Genomic DNA, 22,612 nt, shown 5'->3' on the forward strand with positions numbered 1-22,612 from the left:
AGAACTTATCTGAAGCAGCAGAGAGGAGCAGCAACTGGCTGTGGTTGAGATGGAAAGATTCTTGTTGGGGATCTCAAGCACAATAGAAAGAAATAAACACTGATGTACGGGTAAATAAGCTGGCTGAGTTGGGGACGGAGGGGGGTGATGCTGGGACGCCAGAATCACTGTCGAGCCCTCTTGAGGTGTCGTGGGCAAGTCGACGAAACACAGAGGACGGAAGGTGCCCACTTGAAGACCACAGAGATGTACCCAACTTAGCTCAATCCAGACGGTTGTCATGCTAATGCGCTGGGAGGCAAAATAAGCTGATCCCTGGAGCCAGCATTACACTTCAGCCATCAACACCAGGCGATAGGATATCTACATCATCAGATGGAAAGAAACGCAAATGGATGGAGATGCAGATGGATCACAGTAGTTTACTGTAAAGCTACATCTTAGTTGGTGCTTATCTTGGCGAGAGCCGAGTTCAAATCAGCATGACGTTTTAACATCTACTCTCATGTAATGGAAATCAAGATCAAGACATTGATCATAATTATCCACCCTCTAAAACAGCAGTCCTTAAACCTTAGTGATGATGATGTCCAGACAGGTCTTGCACCCCAGGGAATTGAATATTGTTGCATGTTCATAGAATTTCAATTTCAGAATTGAACCTTGTTCAATGGCAATTGTTTTGCGTTTTCCTAAAAAACAATGACCCTTTTTTCCCCCCAATGTATCATATATGCTACAATTTAAAAAAAAAATGGGAACCAGAAACTTCAAAAAAATGTTTTGTTTTGTTAATGAAGTTCAGTGTGTGTGTTTTTTTCTATGTCTGGGCGTTATCGGGTTAAAATGTTACATGCTGCCTTCTGACATATAATTTGTTTGGGTATTTGCTGGATGGTTTTTGCAGTGTTGCAGTAAAGTTATTAAAAGCATAATCCCGTTTCTAAGACTGACTGTACAAACTCACTCTAGAACAAAGACAGCCTCTTGGTTGCCCTTGAAGTTTTCCAAACTTACAATATCTCTCATTGCTCACAATAACTATATTGAATGGCTGGCAATTCTTGGAGTCAAACTTGGTCAAGCCTGTGGGTCTCACTTATTGGTGTAGCTATGGTTACCGAGATAGGCTCACTCCCTTTTACCTCAATAATTACAATTTTGCAGGTTCAGTACAATTAAAAATAAGTTAAAAACACAAAGAATAAAAGGCCATTCATTATCTTTCTGGTTGTCATAGAGACTAGGCCAGCTGCCTCCAGAGTCCAGACCTATATGCTGAACCCCATTAACCTGCTATGTTCTTATAGTGAACATGAAGGTAGCTGATTTAATTGAAAAAAACACTCCACTTTTCTTAAAGGAAAAAGACCAAGCCAGCTTAACATTTTAAATATTAATGACCCCCCTTTTTTGTGCTAAGAATCTTTTGGTTTATCTTGTTTGTTTACGTTAATTCAGGATATTCTAATATTTCAGGTACAACTCACTATAGTTAAATTGCTGCATCCTGGTATTTCTGCTGTAGGTCACATTGTCTGAATGTAGCTGGATCACTGGAGTCAGTTTGAACTACAAACATGAGTCTCTATTAAATTGATTTAAATAGCGACAGACTTAAATACCACCTTCTTTAAATCATTCAAGTATTAACCTTCCTAATATTTAATTCAGATTAATGGAATTAATGGAATAGACCCCATGAAGTGATTAGGTAACAGGAAGCAAAAGAAACTGCAGCAGCTCTTCATTTATAGCGTTGAAATACCTGCAGATTCCAGACTGAATAATAAAACACAAGCAAATGGAGACCAGGGATGATATTGATAGTTGAAATACAACCTTTGGTAGCACACTTTAATTAGATCAGTAACTTTTTGCATCTTTGTTATCCTCCCATTATAAATAAAATGTTTATATAAAGGTTTTGTTTACCACATTAAATTCATATCTCCATTGCACTATAAACAGTTACATAGATGTATATTTTAAAGTACAAATATTAAATAATATAACAAATATGTAATTATCTGCTGATGTAGCTACAGAGTCCTAGCACACTCAAGTGGCTATAAAGTGTACTACCACTTGGTATACTGTAGTTTTATAATTATGACACATATTGATGGTCTGTTTTTCCATAGGGGTGCTAAAGATCCAGACAAATCTAAAACAAGTATGTCCGTAGCATACATCCCCACCACAGCAGTGCATTTCACATCAGAGCTATCGGCATGACAACAAAGTTGATGACCATGAGATATATCAACAGTATGTACAGACTATTATAGTATATTATAGTGCATAATATTGTAACATGCAGGGGGGGTTGCTCATAACACCAAAATGCGTGCTGAGGGTCTTTGTTTCCCCCTGGCTGGATTATGGAAGTGCACATCCTCGTAAGCCCTGCCCTGAGGGCCAATCATCAGCCTGGATGCTGATTGACGGGTCCCCTTAGGGCTCTATGGGGAGTGACGGAGCAGAAACAGGACTGTTGTTGGTGGCTGGCCAGAGAGACTGGAGGAGGGGGCGGGACTAGCGAGGGTTATAAGTAGTGGTCTACTTAATTTGCGGTAAATTTATGTATTTTTCACGGGTAAAATTAGGATTTCGCGGACATTTCGTGGACCTGTTTAAACATTAAATAAACCTATGTAGACAGTATTTCAGAACACTATAAAGCCTGCACAATCACTTCACATGCAGACTATGCTGGGGCCAGATTGAATGATTAGCTATCAAGTCCCGGCACAGCTTCTTAAAAGAGGCACGGTTCTCTCACTTTGGGTTGGTGTGTACAGGGAGAAAGAACGGGAGTCGGGACAGAAATAAATAAAGAAGAAAGCAATTGCTAGTCGTGCTGACATAGCTCAGCACGATACTTTGGTTAGTGTTCCCTGTGTTTTGTATCTGTCTGTCTGTTTTGGCCATCATGCCATTTTGTTTCAGTATCAGTGTTTTGTTTACATCTTTGATTTGAAATAAACCGCTCATTAGGTCTTCACTCACCCCAGACTGTGTTCTCTACTTCCTGGTCTGACATCACCACACAAGCTATCCTAGTGACAAAGTGTGACATACAGATGGTCAGACAGACAGCGCCTACATCTCTAGAATCAACTAAATAATGTTAATACCAAGTTTCGTGACAATTGCATTGTGATGACGAATGCGTTGTTCAAATTCATCCCAAACATGCTAGATTGAGATCCGGGGATTACTGTGGCCATGAAATATGTTTGATCTCTGTCATTCATCTCAAATCATAGTAGCCATTGGCCAACAGCATTGTTGTGTGGACTTGATACTGCATTCATTCGGCATTCCAGAGAGAAACAGGGTATACCATGAGATCATACCTCACACCAGGCCAAACTCAATCGGCAAGACAGATCCTAATAAATTGGCCAGACAGTGTACATCTACATTATTTAAAAACATGTTACGTCAAAATAATAAAAATTGGAACACATCACATCTGTTACAAAGTCAAATGTATGCTTCTGCCGAGAGCCTCTTATTGGAATTGTATGCCTTTATCACAGTAAAAGAGTTCTTTCATTAGCATAACAATTTCAATTTGCAACAACTGATATGAAAAATGTCCTTAATCCCTGAAATGATAACATAACCTATATTGGAAACACTGTATTTTACTTTTATTAGTTATTCAACTGTAAATAACTAGCATACTAACATGTTAACAATTGTGTTTCATTGTTTAACGGTTAGGTAATGGTTATGATGATTATAAATATATTAACAGTAAGCTAGTAAGCTAGTTATAAACAGTTAATAATTAAAAAGGTGACCAGCATAATTTCAAAGCACTTAGTTCAATTTGTAATTACATCCTGTTTTGAAAGGAGAAAAATCCATGTTATAGGCAGAATGAAAAACAAACAACATTAAAGTGCTTAAGAGACCTTGGTGTATATTCAGCTGATCCAGCAGTGTCTGGTCCTAAAACAGCCATCGCTGAAATCATAAAGGAGTTCAAAATGACTTTTTTTATGATAGCTAAGTGGGCCAACAGTGCAGATGAGCTTCTTCTATTTCTCTGTAACATATAACACTTCAGGGAGTCGTTTTTATTGATTTGTATATTCTGTTGTTTGAAAAATTAACAGACACGTTTCCTGTATCAAGGAGTTAATTAAACTGGAGTGAGTAAACGCATTACTGCTTTTCAAAAGTTAAAAAAACATGTTTAATTGCAAAAATGTGTTAGCCATAATAACATAAAAAGTATTGCAAACTCGCAGAGCTTGGGAGTTGAAATAGTCAGGTTAAAAGCCATGTCTCCTAAGTGTCCTGGATGACACAATCTAATTTTTTGTACACTGCTATCCCTCAGAGAGATGCTACTTTTGACACTCACTCACATAAAAAATAAATCATAAATCTTACCTATTGTGTACTTTAGAAACAATGTAATAGAATGAACATACAAAAATCATCATTTCAACCTCCCAGAACTCCAAATTGGAATAGTCATAAACCAATCGACTTTTAGTAGCAGTGAAGGCAGAATTCAGCCAAGTGCACTAAGCAAACAGGACAATTGTCTTTACATTTTAAAACAGTATTGTATACTGAATATTTCTTATTGTACATTTAAATGATGAAATATCCCTGCTGGTTGCAATTCCCCTTTAACTGTTCCCTAACTTTCATTGAGAGCTAGGCCTCATTTACAAGGGTGTCCTGGCAAGATGACCAGAAACAGACAGCAATACTTTCACATTACTAAAAACAACATCACTACAGAACAATATCAGACATTCAATCAGGCACCAGAAACATTGTTCAATGTTTATTATCAACTTGCTTCATTAACATGGTATTGCTTCATTCAATGCAGGCAAACTGTTATATACAAAACTCTAAATCACCTGTGTACTATGTTTTTCTTCTATAGCCTTTTTGTGCTTGGGGACTTGTGTGCAATAAATGCTACAGTGCAATATCCACTTCCTTCTTCCATGTTCTCTTGGAGTAAATATGCCTGCTCTACAATTAATGTAGCTGTGATATCCTGGTATTTAAATTGGGGCAAAACAGTATGTAGTATGTAGAACTTGTTTTTACTATTCGGTCCTAGTGACGGTTCTTGTGAGAATTTATAATTGTGGTAGATATTAAATATTTACCTGGTACCTCAGATAATAAACTGTTACAATTGCTAATTATCAGCAAGCAATTATATTTGACAACAGTGTAGTACTGCTTGGTAAGGATTTATTAGTCTGTATTCAGCCTTTAATTTGCAGGTGATGAGAATCAACAAAATATATTCATTTTGGATACTCAGATGGTAGCATGACTAAATCATTTGTTTAATGACTGGGAAAACTTCCAGATTACACAATATATTTTGCACAACTAACTAGGAGCAATGCTACAGTTTGCATTGCAAAATGCCGGCCAGCTCATTATAGCATGGTGTTTACTTTGTATAATATCTATTACTCCAAGGATCTTGGCTCGCTTGGGATAGCTGTTGGTTCAAATGGCAGGAATTTACAGTTTAATGATGAGATATAATGAGCCAGACCCTGTGCTCTGTCCTTCTCAGACTGTGCCAGATGAATTGCTGTTCATTTACTGAGAAGACATCTGGCATTAAACCCATAATGAAAAAAACAATAGACTAGAGGTTAACTGCACTGCTGCATAAGAAGCTCAGGCAAGCATGGTGTCAGCAACCGGGCAGTGCTGGGAAGCCATCAAAAGGGCAAACAGAATGCGTGGTTACATAGTCAAAAGTGTAGGGAACAAAGCAAAGAGGAATATGATGAGGCTGTATATAATGTACTAGTGAGACCACACCGCTAGTTTTAGTTCCAGTCACTCCATTAAAAAAGGATTTTTGAGAGGTAAAAAAAAGGTATCGGTTATGAAGATATGTTGAAGGAACTGAATATATTCAGCCTAGACACCAGGACCAGAGGTTGGAAATTGAGAGGACATATACACCATGGTAAACTTTCATATGGGAAATGTTTAATTACAGATCTGGGGACTGGGTGGGCCTTGTGAGTGCTGGTTTATGTTCCTGTAACACTCACAAACAAGCACATCATCCATCAGGGTAAAAGTAAACCATTGTAGGCTAAGTAAATGAGAATGGAGTCAACAGCTTCCTGATCTGGGTGTAGGAGGTGAGTCTGTTGACTGTCAAGAGCAACCCCATTATATATATATATACACTGCTTAATTTGAGCAGGAGCAGGATCAGGAGCAGGATCCGGCACCTCTCAGATTTTACTTTTTTTGTTCCGGCACCTAATTTGCTCAGATCAGGTACCTCTCGCGGCATGATTTATTATTTTTTCCACTGTTTGCACTGTAAACATTCTAATAAAAGCGATCAGAGTTAAAGTTGCTTCTGCCTCCTCGTTATTTCTCCCGTCCCCCAGTAAAAGCGCATCCTATCCTGCCACACCGATTCCAGACCTGCTCTCTTATTTGTACATAGCGGTTATGGGGTGGGCCGGCGAGGTAAGTAACTGATCTTGAAACAGTGGTGGTCAGCTAGTGAGAGGTCCCTGCGTAATCACGTCACGTAGCCTAGGCTAGTCGTCACTACTGAATGAAACGTGTCGAGGGGAAAGGAAAGCCAAATCAAAAATGAGGGGGAAACTGCTCCTGATGGCGATGCCTTAGCTAGCAGCGCTGTCTGCGCTGCTAATCCCGCCAGTTCAGCATCACCACCGGCACGTCCTCCACTAGCTAGTAGCCCTACTAGTGAGTCTGACTCGGCGGGAGAGGGGGACGGGGTCGGGGAGGACTAGTGATGGGCAGTTAGATTCTTTTTAGTGTTTCGATTCATTTGGTTCAGTTCAGTTTGGTGAATCGATTCATTTCGTTCATTTGATTCACTGATTCAATGACACAAAACCAATCAATGTAGACCGCATTAAGATTGTTTACGTAGGTTTACTTGAATCGGAAAGAACGAGTCGTTCACAAACTGCACATCAGAAAAGCTAGGAAGAATCTATATTTGGTTGACTTGGTTCATAAACATTAAATTAAATATAGTTTAACAAAATAATAATAATATATATTTAGAATACTGGAGATAACATAACAGTTTGAACCATTAGCATTGTTTAGCCATCAGTATCAATCTAATCTAATCTAATTTAATTTAATTTAATCTTTTAAAAAAAAAAATAGTCAATTGCATTTCTTATGTGTTTTTTTTTTTCTATACATTTGGAGTCACCCATTGTTTTTTACAACACCAAAAAAGAGAGGCTCGAACGAGTGGTAATTGTGGAACTAATCCGTGGTATTTATTCAGCACATAGCAAAACGCTGTTTGCCCAATTCCTCTTCCAGTAAATCTTTGGGATTAGTCATGTAATCAATCACACGTTGAAGCACACCCATAACCGCAACATGTATATTTTATAAAAACAAAGTTTAAACGTGTATATATTTAGTATTTTTTAGTGTTTAACACAGTAAAATAACATTTAGAAAATGTATATTTAATGTGCGTGTAAAATATAATAGACGTTTAAGAACGTCATCCATTAGAATGTGCAATATCCTGCTAAAAGGTTGTATCGTAGCTGATACTACGTGTCACCTTGTGGACTAAGGTGAATCGCCGTCATTATTAAATTATAAAATATTTAACCGTAGTTGTAAATCGTCATGTATAAAATACATTAATTCCTCAAGGTCGAATATGTAATCACAAGTTATATAATTATGCCTTGGGTACAATAACGTACAATACCAGTAGATGTTTGTATTTATTTATTTTGTAAATGAGGTGTATATCTCAATTATTTTTATTATTATTATTATTATTATTATTATTATTATTATTATTATTATTATTTAGTAATTTGGCTGACTTTACTCAAGATGACTTAGAAGTATTAATCATAGGGAGGGATGAAACTAGCAAAAGAGTGTGTGGAATGTACAGTAACGTCCTCTGCCTCCGACGTAAACAAACAACAACAAAGAGCCCTCAGAAAAAAAGTTTTTGAACATGCCCGAACCAAGGCCCATTTAGCGGCAGCAAGCATTGTAGCCAAAGCTAAAGACGACACCTTAACACAGGTTATAATTACATTGTCTGGCTACATTGTGTTTGTCACATTTTTCTCATGCGTTCCGGTACCTCAGAGCCCCCCCGGAACACCCCCCCTCTCGCGCTCACTTTGTGCTCCGGGACCTCCCGATTTACAAATTAAGCACTGTATATATATATATATATATATATATATATATATATATATATATATATATATATATATATATATATATATATATATATATTGAACCCTATTAGACAATACATTTTATAAGGATGCAGTTTTTGCTGCTTTTGTGAAAAAACAAACAAAAAAAAAACATTCACCACACAGAAATAAATTTAGCAAGTGGATGCACCAAATGATGAGAAACACATACAAAAGTCACAATCAGTCACATGGTGCTGGGCCTGTACATATTTATGTTATTTCATTAATGGCCACCTTTCATCAGAAGATAGGATTCCATTATTAAGATGGTAGTGGTTAAACGTTTTGATGTCTAGACACTGTGATGGACATTACCTGCTGAAACCATGGTGGTGGGAATAACAGCAGGAGTTAATCAATGTTTCCCATCTGCTTGATTCTGAATCTCATCTGTACTGTCTGGCTTTGTCACCATCAGAGGTCTCTGTAGCAGTGAAATAATTTACCACTGTATTTTTCACTGGGGTCTTATTTCTCACTCACAGTGGCTCTCAGGGTCATAAATAAGGATGAAAGCTCATATTCTTTGTGTATATAAATGTGTCCTCTGAGTCATCTTCGATTGATGTTCATAATCCAAATACCTTTTCTCCAACTATATATATATATATATATATATATATATATATATATATATATATATATATATATATATATATATATATATATTAAGAAAGACAGAAAGAAAAAAATCTAAATAGATACACTTAGTACACTTAGTCTATTTCTTCCCTTTAAACCTTAACTGCTCACTACTTAATTGAAATCATGGAAACAACTAAATAGTGTATAAATCCGGTTAACAAAAATCTAAATAAACAAAACAACTAATGAGCAATGCTGTGCGCTAGAGGGCGCTGTAGTGTAGTTCGCCCAACATAGGAACTAATATCACAGCAAGCTGTGATTGTAACACGGATTATTTATTTGTCACGCACAGGAACCATACATTGGCTACAATTTCTGGTAAGCGTTTAAGAGCGGCGTGTGTTTCAGTGACTTTCTTCTGAGGAGTTCTGTTTTGTAATTCAAACCTTGAAGGTATGGACGCTTTTTGCAAATGACGTTGATTAGCTACCTGTTTTTCGTTCTGTCTATCGAGTCACAGTGTAGATTTGTCTTTGATAAACGACGGATGGTTGTGGTGTTATAATATTATACAACGAGTCAATGTATGCCTCTTACTGAAACCATTTCTTAAAAGATGCAAGATATGTGCCAGTACTTACTTGTTTCTGTTTTCTAAGTTCACAGGCTAGGGAAATGTGTGATTATATTAGTGCATGTTGTATTCGAGTCGAGATTATTTTTTAAAATAAATCGTTAATTGCTACGTAAATGTACGCACACACACACATTCGTTTTAATTGTGTTTACTCTCCGAGTCAAATTACAATTCACTGGGATTTTAAGTAAAATCATTAATGCTTAGTTAGAGCTAATTAATTTAAGAAATGTAAGCTAACGTATGTGTAAGTTGCGGCATCTTCATTAGCGTTTAGTTTTATTTTAATACTATATTTTCTTTCCTTCAGTTGTACAAAAACACCATCATGGATATAAGACCAAACCACACCATTTACATCAACAATGTAAATGATAAAATTAAAAAAGAAGGTAGGTTTTTTGTGTGCATTCTTTTTTTTCTCCCGGAATTTAATTTATTTGGCCTTCCTCCACCTTTTATTTTGTGTGAAATGTTAGTTGTTTTTCCTTAAAGCTTGCATGATTGTGAACCAAATATATATATATATATATATATATATATATTATATACTTACTATTTGAAAACACCCTTAAAGATTAACATTAAGTTCTGACAAACACTGGTGCTATATAGTAGCATAGTTTCACTGCACTACTGTACAGTGTTACATTCACTGTAATAAAAATAAAATAAATAAAAAATTTAAATAGTTCTGGCCAATCTAGTTGATTAGGACTTATGAACACCTGCTCCTTGTCTGTCTACTTAAGTATACTTTTTTTTGTAGAACTGAAGAGGTCACTATATGCACTGTTTTCTCAATTTGGTCAAATTGTTGAGATCGTGGCTTTGAAGACTATGAAAATGAGAGGACAGGCATTTGTTGTGTTTAAAGAGCTTGCCTCTGCTACAAATGCTTTGAGGCAAATACAAGGATTTCCATTTTACAACAAAGCCATGGTAAGTTAAGTTGCTCAATTTCATGCTGAACTATAATACAACCCAGTTTATTTTTTTTATGAATTGGGGAGTTGGCCTTAATGGCTTAGTATTTTATATGCAATGAAACAAGGCTGTCCCTTATGTTAATTGTTTTTAGTGATACTCTGTGCCACTTGATATTAAGTTGTGCACAATGGGTTTAAAACAGATTCAACCAGGCTGGTGACATATTTGCCTCTTATTGTCTGAATCGCTCAACTAAAAGTTTAAACTTTGCTGCATCTAACGAAACAAGTAGTGGTGGGGACATGCTCTGCGTCTCCCCAGGAACAGTTGAGAGGTCCACTAGGGCAGGGATTCCCAAACTTTACCAACTTATGACCCACCTGAATACCCAGATCATTTTCTGGGACCCATGCCCAGTGAGTGTGAAAACACATATACATATAGTACGAACCAAAGAAGTGCAAGGTTTAAAAATCACTTCTTTACACAGTGATAGATAGAAAATAATTGTTATAGTAGTAATTTGCTGTATTTTATCAATACAAGGCTGTGTCTGCTATTTGCTGCAGGCACAGCCTTGTATTTTACTGCTGAAGATAACTGATAGAAATACAACACCTACAATTGCACTTTGGGCAAAATCTCACTTAGTTTCATACAAAGTAAAAGGCATTTGTAGCTAGTTTGTTTTTTTTAAATAACTTGAAATATTTAGTTCAAAAAAAGTTCAAACTAATAGTTTTAAAAAAATAACGGAGACCTAGAATTATGTTTTTAGTTTTTCTGAGGCTTTTATACTAGTATACATTTAATAAAAAAAACTTCAATAAACTCATCATGCAAAAACCATGAGGTGCGCACATTCAGCAATGTCGTCGCTTTCATCAATTTGATTAGTGAACATGCAACTTTTACCAAGCCGTTCAGCGAGCTGCAATCTTATCGTCTGACATTTCTTCACAGGGGTGGGAGCAGAGCAAAGTAGCCAAGACTGAAAATGTATCGTGCCGAGTGAAGCAAGGCGAACATTTTTAGCAGTTTGTTTTAATAGTAGTTGCACATATACACTACAAACACAACATATGTGTATACACCCTACAAAAACAAACACACTGTGCACAATAATTGCAAAAACCGTTTCATTTTCCAAAAAAGTGCAAACAGAAACAAAAACAATCAAAAAGCTGTATTGCTTGTTTCTTATCTTATTGTAATAACTTGTTACCTCTGTAAGTTGCCGTGCATAAGGGCGTCTGTCAAGCAAATACAAAAAAAAAACAGGCTATGCGCCTGCTGCCTTCAAACTAAAACTAAAAGCTTATTACTGTGCTGAGAATACCTAGTTTCCAGCTAAATATGGCTGTTCGTTTTCACCATTTTCTCAGGTACAGCTAAACAAAGATATTCTATTTATTTCTATTCTATTAAATAGAATATCTTTGAGCTAACCTTGGAAGTATTTGCGTTGCGTTAAAGGTCAAACGACATTCAAACATTGAAACTTGAGTCGCTATTGAAACAATCTTTAAAAATGTATCAATGTTCTGTAAATGTGTTGGCTGCAAAAAAACGTAACAAGCAGACAAAGATTTTTTTAAAATAACCTTGAGCGACACATTCAGCGACACTTCAAACTTTTGTAAACCTTTTAATATGTTGACACACTTGAAAAGGAACATGCAATTTATATATTTTGCTGCCTTTAAATCGATAAATACACGGGAGAAACGGTTTACGGCAAACCTTAAGTGACAAAACCCAAGTTTTTGTATTTCTTTATATTTCTAATATTACATAGAAATAATTGTTTTAAAACCAGATACCTTCAAATTGAGTAAATTGACATCATATATGCCACTGACTAGCTAGGTCAATGTACAAACTAGTTTAACTATAACTCGAACACCGTCATGAAGTCTGTATTTGTTTGACCCCCGTTGCCATAGTAACCAAATGCAAAAATCCTGCAAGGAAAATAAAATGCATATTTTTCACGTTAAATTGCAATAAGCTGAAAACAACTTTTCGTTTTTGCTTACGAAGTCAGCTCTCGGTTCGCCAATGCCCGCCATTGCTACAGTATACATTCCTAACACGCACTCATTTTTCATTTCCCAAAATATTTATGGAAAAATCGGCTATAGATGGAAAACTCCCACCCCTGTCTTCAATATGCCTGTGTACAGTAGTATTTACTTTGTACAGTGGCACACATTTGATCTTTTGACTTGGTGCGGCTTCCTTACCTAGCATTTGCTCAACGATGTCTAGCTGCCCGATTCAAACTTTTCTGATTTTATAATGTGCAGAGATGCAAGATACAATGTTTTCAGGGCTTTTTTTCTTAAAACATGCGTATTGGCGAATATATTTATTTTTTTCAAATAAATCAACCACAGCTTTTGTTTGTGCATTCCGGGTAATTCAGTGCTTTTTAAATTTGGAAGCCTTCATGCTTTCCTCTTGCAAGCATTTCTAGGCACAACACACACTTTGGAGCTGGATTGTTTTCAGTCCCACACACATTGAAGCCAAACTCAATGTAACTTTGGTCATATTTCCTTGATACAGGTTTGGTTTCCTTTTCAGGTGGAAGCATTGGACTTGTACTTAGATCGCTAGTACGCCCTAGTTTTAAAAACGTATCAATTTTAACAAATTGTTTGCGTCAATACACACTACCAGCCTAACTACCCACAGTTTGGGAACTACTGCTCTAGGGAGGCGCTCCTTACAGTGAGAACCCCTGCTGCAGGTTACACCCCCCCCCCCCCTCTAAAACACCCAAAATTAGGTCAGGTGATCAAAATGGTCTTTTTCCAGCTTGAGACACATTCTCACCATGAAGGACATGAGTTACACAGCTATCTTACATTAACCTGATGCCTACCGTTGAACACTTTTTTACCATTACATGTAGCGTCTGTGTTAACTCCAATTGGAAGAAATTACTCCCTAGAATTAAGGTGGAATGACCACTGTATACATCTGTGATTGTGACGTATTTATCTGCTAAAAGGTGAACTGCTAAATGGCTGTGCACTTTTAAATAAATAAAATAAAAAGCATTTCTAAATAGGATGTGTGTGCACATATATATTCTGTATTACACATAAAAATAACTTCTTCATATTAAACATTCTTTTATCTCCCCAGCGCATTCAGTACGCAAAAACAGATTCGGATGTTATTTCAAAAATGCGGGGCACGTTTGGTGACAAAGACAAGAAGAAAGATAAGAAGAAGAAAGCGCAAGAACAGGCAGCAAGTGCAGCCAAGAAACCAGCACAGGTAATGGAATGTTTATACAGCGAGTAAAGTGTTAAGTGAAGTCTAGCACTGTGTGTAATGCTTGTTCAATATTACCTTGTATTAATGGCAAGTTTAAGCATTTTTTTGGGAATACTGTTAACCTGTCTTTCTTTTTCATGCAACACAGGGATCCACAAATGTGCAAACAACTTCATCTCAAAATCAGCAGGTATGTTGCTTCTGTTATAGCCTTTGGATGAATAAACATAAGCTTTATTAAGTATTTGCCAAAAGAAATACCATGCTATTCTGTTCCTCTCCAGCTGACATTTGTAGTATACAGTTAGTTGTTTGGAAATGCAAAGGTTAATTTGAAAATTGTGGGTGTAGCTGCTATTGTGTAGCAAGTTGTAAATCTGAAAGTAATTGCTTACTCTGTTTTGATTGCAGGCACCAGACAACCCACCAAACTATATTCTGTTCCTCAATAATCTGCCTGAAGAAACTAATGAAATGATGTTGTCCATGCTTTTTAACCAGTAAGTATTAAATTGCCTTTTTGTCTTTTTTTTTTTTTTTTCCAAAGCTGTATTGGTGTAAAATAATGGCTAAACATTCGAGTTGGAAAGGTGAACTTTCAATATGTGATACATTTTAGTTTTTTGTTAAATAGCTGTAGTAATGTGTTGCTTTGATCAATTGTTGTAGTTTATAAGATGCTATATCCACGCTTGTGTTTTAAACTTTAGTTTTAAGTGGGTGAATTTCAACAAGCTAAAAGTAGTGTACTAACTGGTGATGATCCTGTGGTTAGTACGGAGGACATTTCTAATGATGGTCTCCAGAACAGTTTCAATACCAATGAATAGAGCGCTTCCAGATAGACTGCAGGTTAGGTTTTCAAGATGTTCCCAATTGCAACAAACAATGCATCAGTCTTCTAGCCCTAGAGGACTGGAAAACAAGTTGTTATTCCAGTGATTCTTTAGACAAGACTAAATGCTGTACTAACTTTTTGCTTGTATGAATATAACCATGTTTCCTTTTTAGTACTAGTCAATAGCCCTTTTTCCATCCAACTTTATCACGCTAAAAGTTATGCGCACAAGGGATATCAAATGTTTCCAGGACATCCCACATTTTTGTAAAAAGCCTGTCTGCTAGATTTCATTGGTCGTTTTAAATATATTATCCACAATTCACAGATTTAGTATACTTTGTTTTAACGTCCCGTATTCAGGTCTATACAGCTATTGTCTTTGAAACCTGTCATTTTATTCCTGCCTGGCTTGTTAAATTACAAACTGGTGTATTAGTTTAACTGGTTGCCAGTCAATCACTGTTCTTGGATAGCTATGGCATTCTGGGAGATGTAGTTTTTCATTCCTCTTAAGCAGCAAGAATTTATTTTCACCGCCCATATTTTTGAATGTCTACCTTACATTCCAGGGCAAAGACTACGTACTATTCAGGGTTGTATGTACCTCCCTTCTACAATTTTATCCCATATTCTAAAACAAAATACATTTCCACATAAACACCCCTGTTTTGCATATCTTCTGCACAGGTTCAGGAACAAAAGCAATTTTATCATCACTTTTGTAAACCAATTTCACGGGTGTTAGATTTTAAACTCGGCTTTTGCATTTCTTTCCTGGCTTTAACCACTCACTGTTCAAGCAAGCTTACAGCAGCCCACTTACTTCACAAACCGATCACTGGCAAAACTATCAGTAACTTTACTCTGTTCCCGGTTCCCTTTTTGTTTTTTGTATATAACATTTTCTAATGCCACTTTCATATCCTACATCTTAGTTCCTGCTACTATCTTCACGTGCAACTGACACTTGTTTGAGTTTAAAATTCCACTTACACAGACAAAATCCAATTACCAAGTTAACAATCAATTGGTCAATTAGATCTTATTGAACAAGTATCAGTTAGGAAGAAATGTTTTAATTGGCATAATCAACTGTGTTGAATCTAAGAAAATAATCCAGTTTCTCGTGCCTAACAGCCCATGAAACAGTGAATTTATTTTCACCGATTTCAGCACATCTTCCGTAGTTTGTGGCCAAAGTCTCTACAGTTACTGTTGGACCTACAAAATCAAACTACACTTCTCAATATTTTTTTGTTATATTTGTGTAGAGTTGTCTTATTAGTTGATTTTTATTCAATAGATATCATGTTCCATTTATAACTGTTTCCTGTTCACATACGAAATGTTGGTCATCTGACCAAAAGTAGGCCGACTTCACAAACAATATTTCTTGTGCTTCTCTTTGCAAGGTTCCCTGGCTTCAAAGAGGTACGCCTGGTGCCTGGACGTCATGACATTGCCTTTGTTGAGTTTGAAAGTGAAGGGCAAGCTGGCACTGCAAGAGATGCACTACAGGGGTTCAGGATCACATCCTCCAACGCGATGAAGATCACTTATGCCAAAAAATAAGACTGGATTGTCTGGATTTCCATTGACTAATTTTATGAACTTTTTGATTTTTTTTTTTTTTTTGATTTTTTTTTATCTAATTGAGGATGAAGTTGGAAAGGAAGAGTCATTCAACCCTTTGTTCTAAAACCCTGATAATATATCCTAAGTAACACAATGCTGTTTAACTCTGGAATGTTTGTTTTGTACAATAAATTTTATGTTCAAAGTTTTGTGTGGTGTTTTTGAAGAATTCACTCTAACTGGAGAAGTGTATGTATGAAGTACTACTTTGGGAATCAAAGCTGAATTTACGTCCATTAATGTTTTTTTTTTTTTTTTCTCCCCAATTTGGTAAGCCCAATTATTTTATTTCAACCCAGCTCACCGCAGACTCGGGAGGGACGAAGATGGACCCATGCGTCCTCCGAAACGTATATGCCGAGGAGTCCGCTTTTCATTGCATGCCCACCATGCAGGCGCCTCAGAGCTACAGCTTCGGAGGACCACGCAGCTTACACACCAGCGTCCAGCCAGTCTACAGGGGTCGCTGGTGCGCGGTGAGCCAAGTTCAGAGGCCAATTATCTTGCCAAGGCAGAGGATGATTATATTGCTGTGGACTGCAGGTTTATTAACATAAGGAGAGGTCCATTGATCTACATTTATTCCAAACTGGTACCAGAAAGGGCTGGAGAATTATGGTTCGGAAGTGTGTGTCATTTTTATTTTTATGTAAATTGCTGTTTATTCATTTAGTATACAATGTAGTATATATTGCTGCACAACACTAAAGGAATGGTACCTTGCCAAAGGAATTTAATATATTGCATGATCCCCTGATCTAACATATCCTGTGACTGAGTATTGGGCAGTCCTGACTGTAGTAAAATCTGTTTTCTAAGGTTAAATTAATTTCATGTCAAGCAGACAAATGTTTCTTCTTCATTGCATTATAAAGACTTCTGTGGTTGAGTCTCATCAGTTTGCCTCCTTTTCATTCTGACAGGTTTATAGTGACCACTTTGTTGATCAGATGGGTGTCTTAGGCTATTTCCCCAGCAATTTAGTCAGAGAGTCCTGTTTTCAACGAGGGGAAGACGGACATTATGACAACTAAGTAGTGTTTTAGATATGGATAATATAATGTATTTTGTGAAGGAAAATGTTGCTAATTGTTACAAGATAGTATCTTACAAATGAAATTGCCGTTATTCCAGTTTAGCTGGCAAGCCTGAAGTTACCTAGAAAGGTGCCAAGGCATTGTATGTTGAACCAGGCCTAGTGTTCCCTTATCTTCTAAACTTTTGGGGTGTAAAATGAAGAACAAATGTCCCACCAGATGTTCTGTGTTGGAAGTAAATTAAGTATTTGGTCAACCACTGCCTGTGATGGACTTCTGGTGCTCTTTTGAGAGTAGAGTTTATATTAAGTCCTATACTGTCAAGTATTACATTTTAGTTAGTGCAATATGGTGTTAATGCATTTAACAGATGACAAAATGTTTTGAAACTTTACTAATGTTACACTAGTTTGTAGAATTTAGCATTTTTCATAACTGTCATGGCAGGGAGAAAGCTGGGTTTGTCTGACACGTAGTGACAGTCGTAAACCAAAGATTAGAATAGTTTAATGGTGTCTTTCAATAGTAGCTGGGGATAAGATTTTGTAAAATATCAAAACCCTGAGTGAAACTCTCTTTATATTAATAATATACAGTAAAAGTACAATATTGTATGACATTATTTAAAAGAAACAACTTTAATCTAAATCTTATATTGTATAAAATAAATGTTACTATTTTTTCTGTTCCTCAGGATATGGATTTCCACTGTGAATGAAGATTGTTTTCACAAAGTCTCTTGTTATGCTTTGAAGAAAAAACATTAGCATTTTCTATTACTATCATTATTTGACTTTAAAAGTAATTGGTTTTCAAATAAAAAGTGAGAGATTAAGGCTTAATTAGTTGGAACAGTAATTATGCAATGTCTTGCATAGTTCTTGAAATCTAACTTTTACATTTCAGTTTTCAAATATGAGTTAAACCATTGTTTTAATGTAATCTATTGCTGGTTTGTATGCATAACTTTAAATTAAATAAAACCTTTTAAGGATAATGTGTGTCATGTCATTTTTTTAATTCCTCTTTATTGCAGTTTGTTTTAAGATATTAAATATGGCCATGTGCAGCAAGAATATCAGTGCTAGGTATATTTTTATACAAAGTTTAATTGACATTAATAAAGTTCAAGAAAGGTTAATTAACTGGGCTTTAAGTTATACATTTCATATGTCACAGTCCTCAGAAGTCTTTCTCCATCAGTCACTGGTCTATTACAACCTCATGTACAGTAAGTAGGTTTCTGTGACAACACCTCCCCCTTTCAAACTCCTCAAGCTAGCCATTGTAGAGATTATACATGATCTGTCCTGTGACATTTCATATGGTTCAGCTCTGACATAACTATTTTTATATGTCAAGTGAAATCTATGTCATTCACTTTAATTGAGATTCCAAATGCCTGAGATGGCACAACACAGTCCTGCAGTTATCGCGTAAAGATATTGAAGTGTCCCCTTATTATAATGCTGTGTTGGTGTCACATTTAAAAAAGTAGTGAGGTTCTGGAAAATAGTGTTACACATCCCCACGTGTTGCTACAACTGTTTAAATAATGTACCTGTAATTTTTATTTTTATTAACATCCTAACAACTTTTTACACTTACTTTTGAAGTATGTTCCAAATCTGTTTTCAAAATGGCCACTCTTGTGCAGTGATAGTGTGAGGATTAATGCCCACAATGTCAAACAGGTAACGCAGCAATAATGATCCATGATGTGGTACAGAACAGAAAAGCCAGAGCACTTATGTTTTTTTTTTATTGCTCTTACTGCAGTGATTTAGAGGACAGATCTCAAACTCCCAGTGCACTATAGTGGCCATTTTGAAAAGGCTGTAAAAACAGACTTTAAAGTTGTCAGCATGTTAACAATGAAATGAAAAATGACAGGTTTGTTATTTAAACAGTTGTAGCAACACATGGGGGCGTATGATGGTATATGTTTTGGAACTCCGCTATACTCTTTAATACACTGAACAATGTTATCTGCCTTAAAATGAGAAGGCAAATGTAAGTGAAATGACATTGTGAAACTGGGAGCCAAAGATCCACCATTTTGTATCCAGTTGTATTATATTGAAGGTTTATAATACAGTGGCCAAACTGAAACAAGGAAACTTTGAATCAATAAAAAATAAACAATACAGCAAATTCAGAGAGAGGGAGAAGGGAGCAAACGAGGTCAGCATGAGCTGAACCAGGCAGCAGAGATAAACAAAGCAAGCATACGGATGAAATCTGTTTAGTTATTTGATACCAAGAACATTGCATGAGACATAAAAAATCAATGCAGTGAAAGATAACAAGACATCTGGCGAAGAGAAGGACAGTTATTGACGCCCTGTTGACCTTGGTAAATTTCCCTGAAATGCCTTTGCAACAAACAAACGAGGAAGTGATTTAATGAATAAACAAATTGATACTCCACTGTTTTGTACATATGTGTTAATAATAACAGCTTCAAATACAAGCTCATAACTCCATTTTTAGAATTCAAGTGACCTTGTAAACCACAAGTCAGTGTAAGGGCTCCCCTCTTTCCTAATTAGTGATGCTATGGTGGCTATAATGTATATACGGATAGGATTATTTATTAAATAATTATAACACATTTATGAACCAGAAATAAATATGTACAGTTTATACAATTTAAACAGCCCCCTAGCGGTATAAACTTTCTTAAAATGAATCAGCAAAACAATAATAAACTGTAAAAGCTCATTTTGCACATTGCTATATTTGTGTTCCAAATATATAAACATTATACTGTCCACAATCAGAACTATAGACTTTCTGTAGTTTTTTATTGTTTCTTGTATTAAATTTTTTTTAAAAAGCCAACTACTACATACATGGAATTACTAGACATTGTACTACTATTTTTTTCTGATATTTATATAAAGAATTAACAAACATACTCTACATGCTTTGAAATCACCCAGTATAGTTGTATATTCGTATGGGAACTTGCACTAATGTGTCCGACGACAGTCTCCAACCTTCCACTGCCTATGCTTTAATCCTCTCTCTCTCTCTGTGGCTGTGTTTCTACAGCTCCATTGTTTTGTTACTAGCATCACGACAACGCTAAATCGGCTACAAGCTGTCAGTATGTGGCAGTGGCAGTGCTTTTCCTCTGAGCAATCTCAAAGATTATGTACCATGATCTGACCAATAAAAATTGGTTGAAAGGAAAATCTACCGCTAAAATGTATGAGATGATAAATGTTAAATCATCTTCAATGAAAACTTTGATTTCATTTTGTTTTATTTTACTGCCCTACAAAGAAAATATGAAAATGGTCAAACTGGCCTAGAAATTAAAATGCAAAATACATTTCATACTCAGGAATTTAATAAAGTAAAATCCTGATGCATTCCTCAATACAGATTCAGCCTACACTCTAGTCCAATCATGTATTTATCATTAATCATTGATGTGTATTATTTAGCTTTACTAGTGAAACGACACTTTAAAAAAAAAAACACACACATTCTTTTAAACTGAAGCTGAAACACATTACAAGGGGGTTGGATCCTGGCCTACTATTCAATAAGTCAATCAAGCTTTAAGTATTTTAAGTATTTTCTTAAATAAAAGGTGTAAAAATTAGCTGGTGGTGGTAAACAGCATGCTTTTATGTTGTTGATGGTAGACTGTTTAATTAGTTCACATTGACTTAAATACTGTTCAGGTATTAGTTTGAGGTATTAGATTTATATTTTACTTACATGCCATAGTTCCATGTTTTAGGTTTTTAGGCTTAGGTTACATTATCATTTATTATTTCATTTTCCAGCTCGGTCTATATTTGGTTTCCAGAAGCCTTAACAGCAACATTTGTCATTTGTTTTCCTTCTATTTACAAGTCACCACAGCCATTCCTTATTCTTTTGACTGCCAATTGTTTGCATAGAGACAAATCCTTCACACTCAGTAACCAAACAAATCCAGCAGACAGCCTCTTCCACTATAGTAACAACATGCAGAAGGACCTTCAGCTTAGGGGTCTGGGACCCAAAAACATGACTGGAATTTACCTAGGAACGGTAGGTGCCTGTTGAATATAAATTAAATACTGCATTAGAAAGCTATTTGATTGTTATGAATTTCAGCTTTTACAAAGAAAACATTCAACAGATAGATTTTTTTTTCTAACACATGTTTACAGACATAATCTTTATAGCTATTTATTTATTTTTGTCCTCTCGAGATATATGTTTCTATTTTTCATAGTCTGTTAAAAATAATGAATACTGTGTATTGTTGATGACTTTTAGTAGCTGTACAACAGATTAGCTGAACATTCATGATTCTTTTAAAAGTCATACACATCAGTCTTCAGTGTTATTTATGAACCTTCAAGGGGAATGCATTTATCAGAGTGGAAGTGCTCACCACAAAATGTATAATCCATAAAATCTTGTTTTAACTAGTTGTGGACAGATCGATCCAGTATAGAGTATCTATAGTTTGATTCTAAACAGTGATTGATTCAATCTATCCTTGTCTCTACTACTGTTGATCTATTTGAATCACAAAATGATACTCTACATTACACTATATATAACTATTTTGAAATGTGGTTTTGTAATACAGAACTTATTTTTTCACCCAAAATTGTTATGAACACAGACAGTATTTTGTTCACAGATTGTCCTGATGTTGTGCGGAATCTCATACAGCCAGCACTGTTTAACAATCATGTATTAATGTAATTGGAACATTCAAAAGAACTGAAGGTTCCTAAAGTGTTAGATATCCCTTCATTGAACTGAAATGATTGAGACCTATGGCCTGGAGTGGAGAGAGGTTGTGAATGAAAAGAGAACATGTCCTTACTTGCCTGAATATAAAAGGCAATTGAACTACAATAAACAAAACATGCATTGCATGCAAATGACCCATTCTCCTGTGCAGAGGTAAACAGGATTTTTTTTTTTTTTTTACCAAATCTTCATCTTTGATTTCAAACACGATACAGTTTATGACAGAACATTTAAATAAAACTAAAGAAGCTTCTTTGCTAAGATCAGTAGCAAAGACACATCTCATAGACATTGTCTAATTGTCTTAATATTTAATGCAAAATGATGATGCAATCCATACTCAGAACACTCATTTAATATATAGGCTGTGGAGATTTAATTAAATGCAAATACAGTATACTGATCATTTATGTGACATTATGCTCTTTGATGTATTGCCTGCTTTTTATTTTTAATGCATTTTAGGTGTTATTCCACTTGGGAAAAGTACTTTAAAAGAAGTTTTATATTATGTTTCTTTGACCTGCTTTGAAAATATGCTTTAAATTGCTAGTTGTACCCACCACACACTTCCATTTGCTGTGTGGTTCTCTCGTGTGCAGTT

General features: G+C 35.7%; 3 protein-coding genes across 6 annotated transcripts in view; all 3 read left to right on the plus strand.

Moving 5' to 3' along the window:
• Positions 1–9,153: 9,153 nt before the first annotated feature.
• LOC117402654 (U2 small nuclear ribonucleoprotein B''-like) lies at positions 9,154–16,343 on the plus strand. 2 transcript variants are annotated; one of them, XM_059024417.1, is made up of 7 exons: positions 9,154–9,242; positions 9,812–9,893; positions 10,271–10,443; positions 13,588–13,722; positions 13,871–13,912; positions 14,134–14,222; positions 15,976–16,343. In XM_059024417.1, exons 2-7 carry the CDS (start codon positions 9,830–9,832, stop codon positions 16,133–16,135), a joined length of 663 nt encoding a protein of 220 aa, XP_058880400.1. In that variant the 5' UTR covers positions 9,154–9,242; positions 9,812–9,829; the 3' UTR covers positions 16,136–16,343. The 2 variants fall into 2 exon arrangements, with proteins under 2 accessions (XP_058880400.1, XP_033859899.1); XM_034004008.3 differs by having other exon boundaries at positions 9,189–9,317.
• A 107-nt stretch (positions 16,344–16,450) lies between these two features.
• LOC117402655 (otoraplin-like) lies at positions 16,451–18,213 on the plus strand. Its single transcript, XM_034004009.3, has 2 exons — positions 16,451–16,826; positions 17,122–18,213. Exons 1-2 carry the CDS (start codon positions 16,533–16,535, stop codon positions 17,230–17,232), a joined length of 405 nt encoding a protein of 134 aa, XP_033859900.3. The 5' UTR covers positions 16,451–16,532; the 3' UTR covers positions 17,233–18,213.
• A 2,992-nt stretch (positions 18,214–21,205) lies between these two features.
• Positions 21,206–22,612, plus strand: part of LOC117402716 (uncharacterized) — an 86,232-nt gene continuing 84,825 nt past the window's right edge. For all 3 annotated transcript variants that reach the window (XM_059024418.1, XM_034004115.3, XM_059024420.1), the window contains exon 1: positions 21,206–21,288. In XM_059024418.1, coding sequence (XP_058880401.1) covers positions 21,223–21,288 — 66 coding nt within the window. In that variant the 5' untranslated portion in view covers positions 21,206–21,222. The remainder of the gene's footprint in view (positions 21,289–22,612) is intronic.

This window comes from Acipenser ruthenus, chromosome 5 (genome assembly GCF_902713425.1).
Source record: "Acipenser ruthenus chromosome 5, fAciRut3.2 maternal haplotype, whole genome shotgun sequence".
Classification (NCBI taxonomy): Eukaryota; Metazoa; Chordata; class Actinopteri; order Acipenseriformes; family Acipenseridae; genus Acipenser; species Acipenser ruthenus.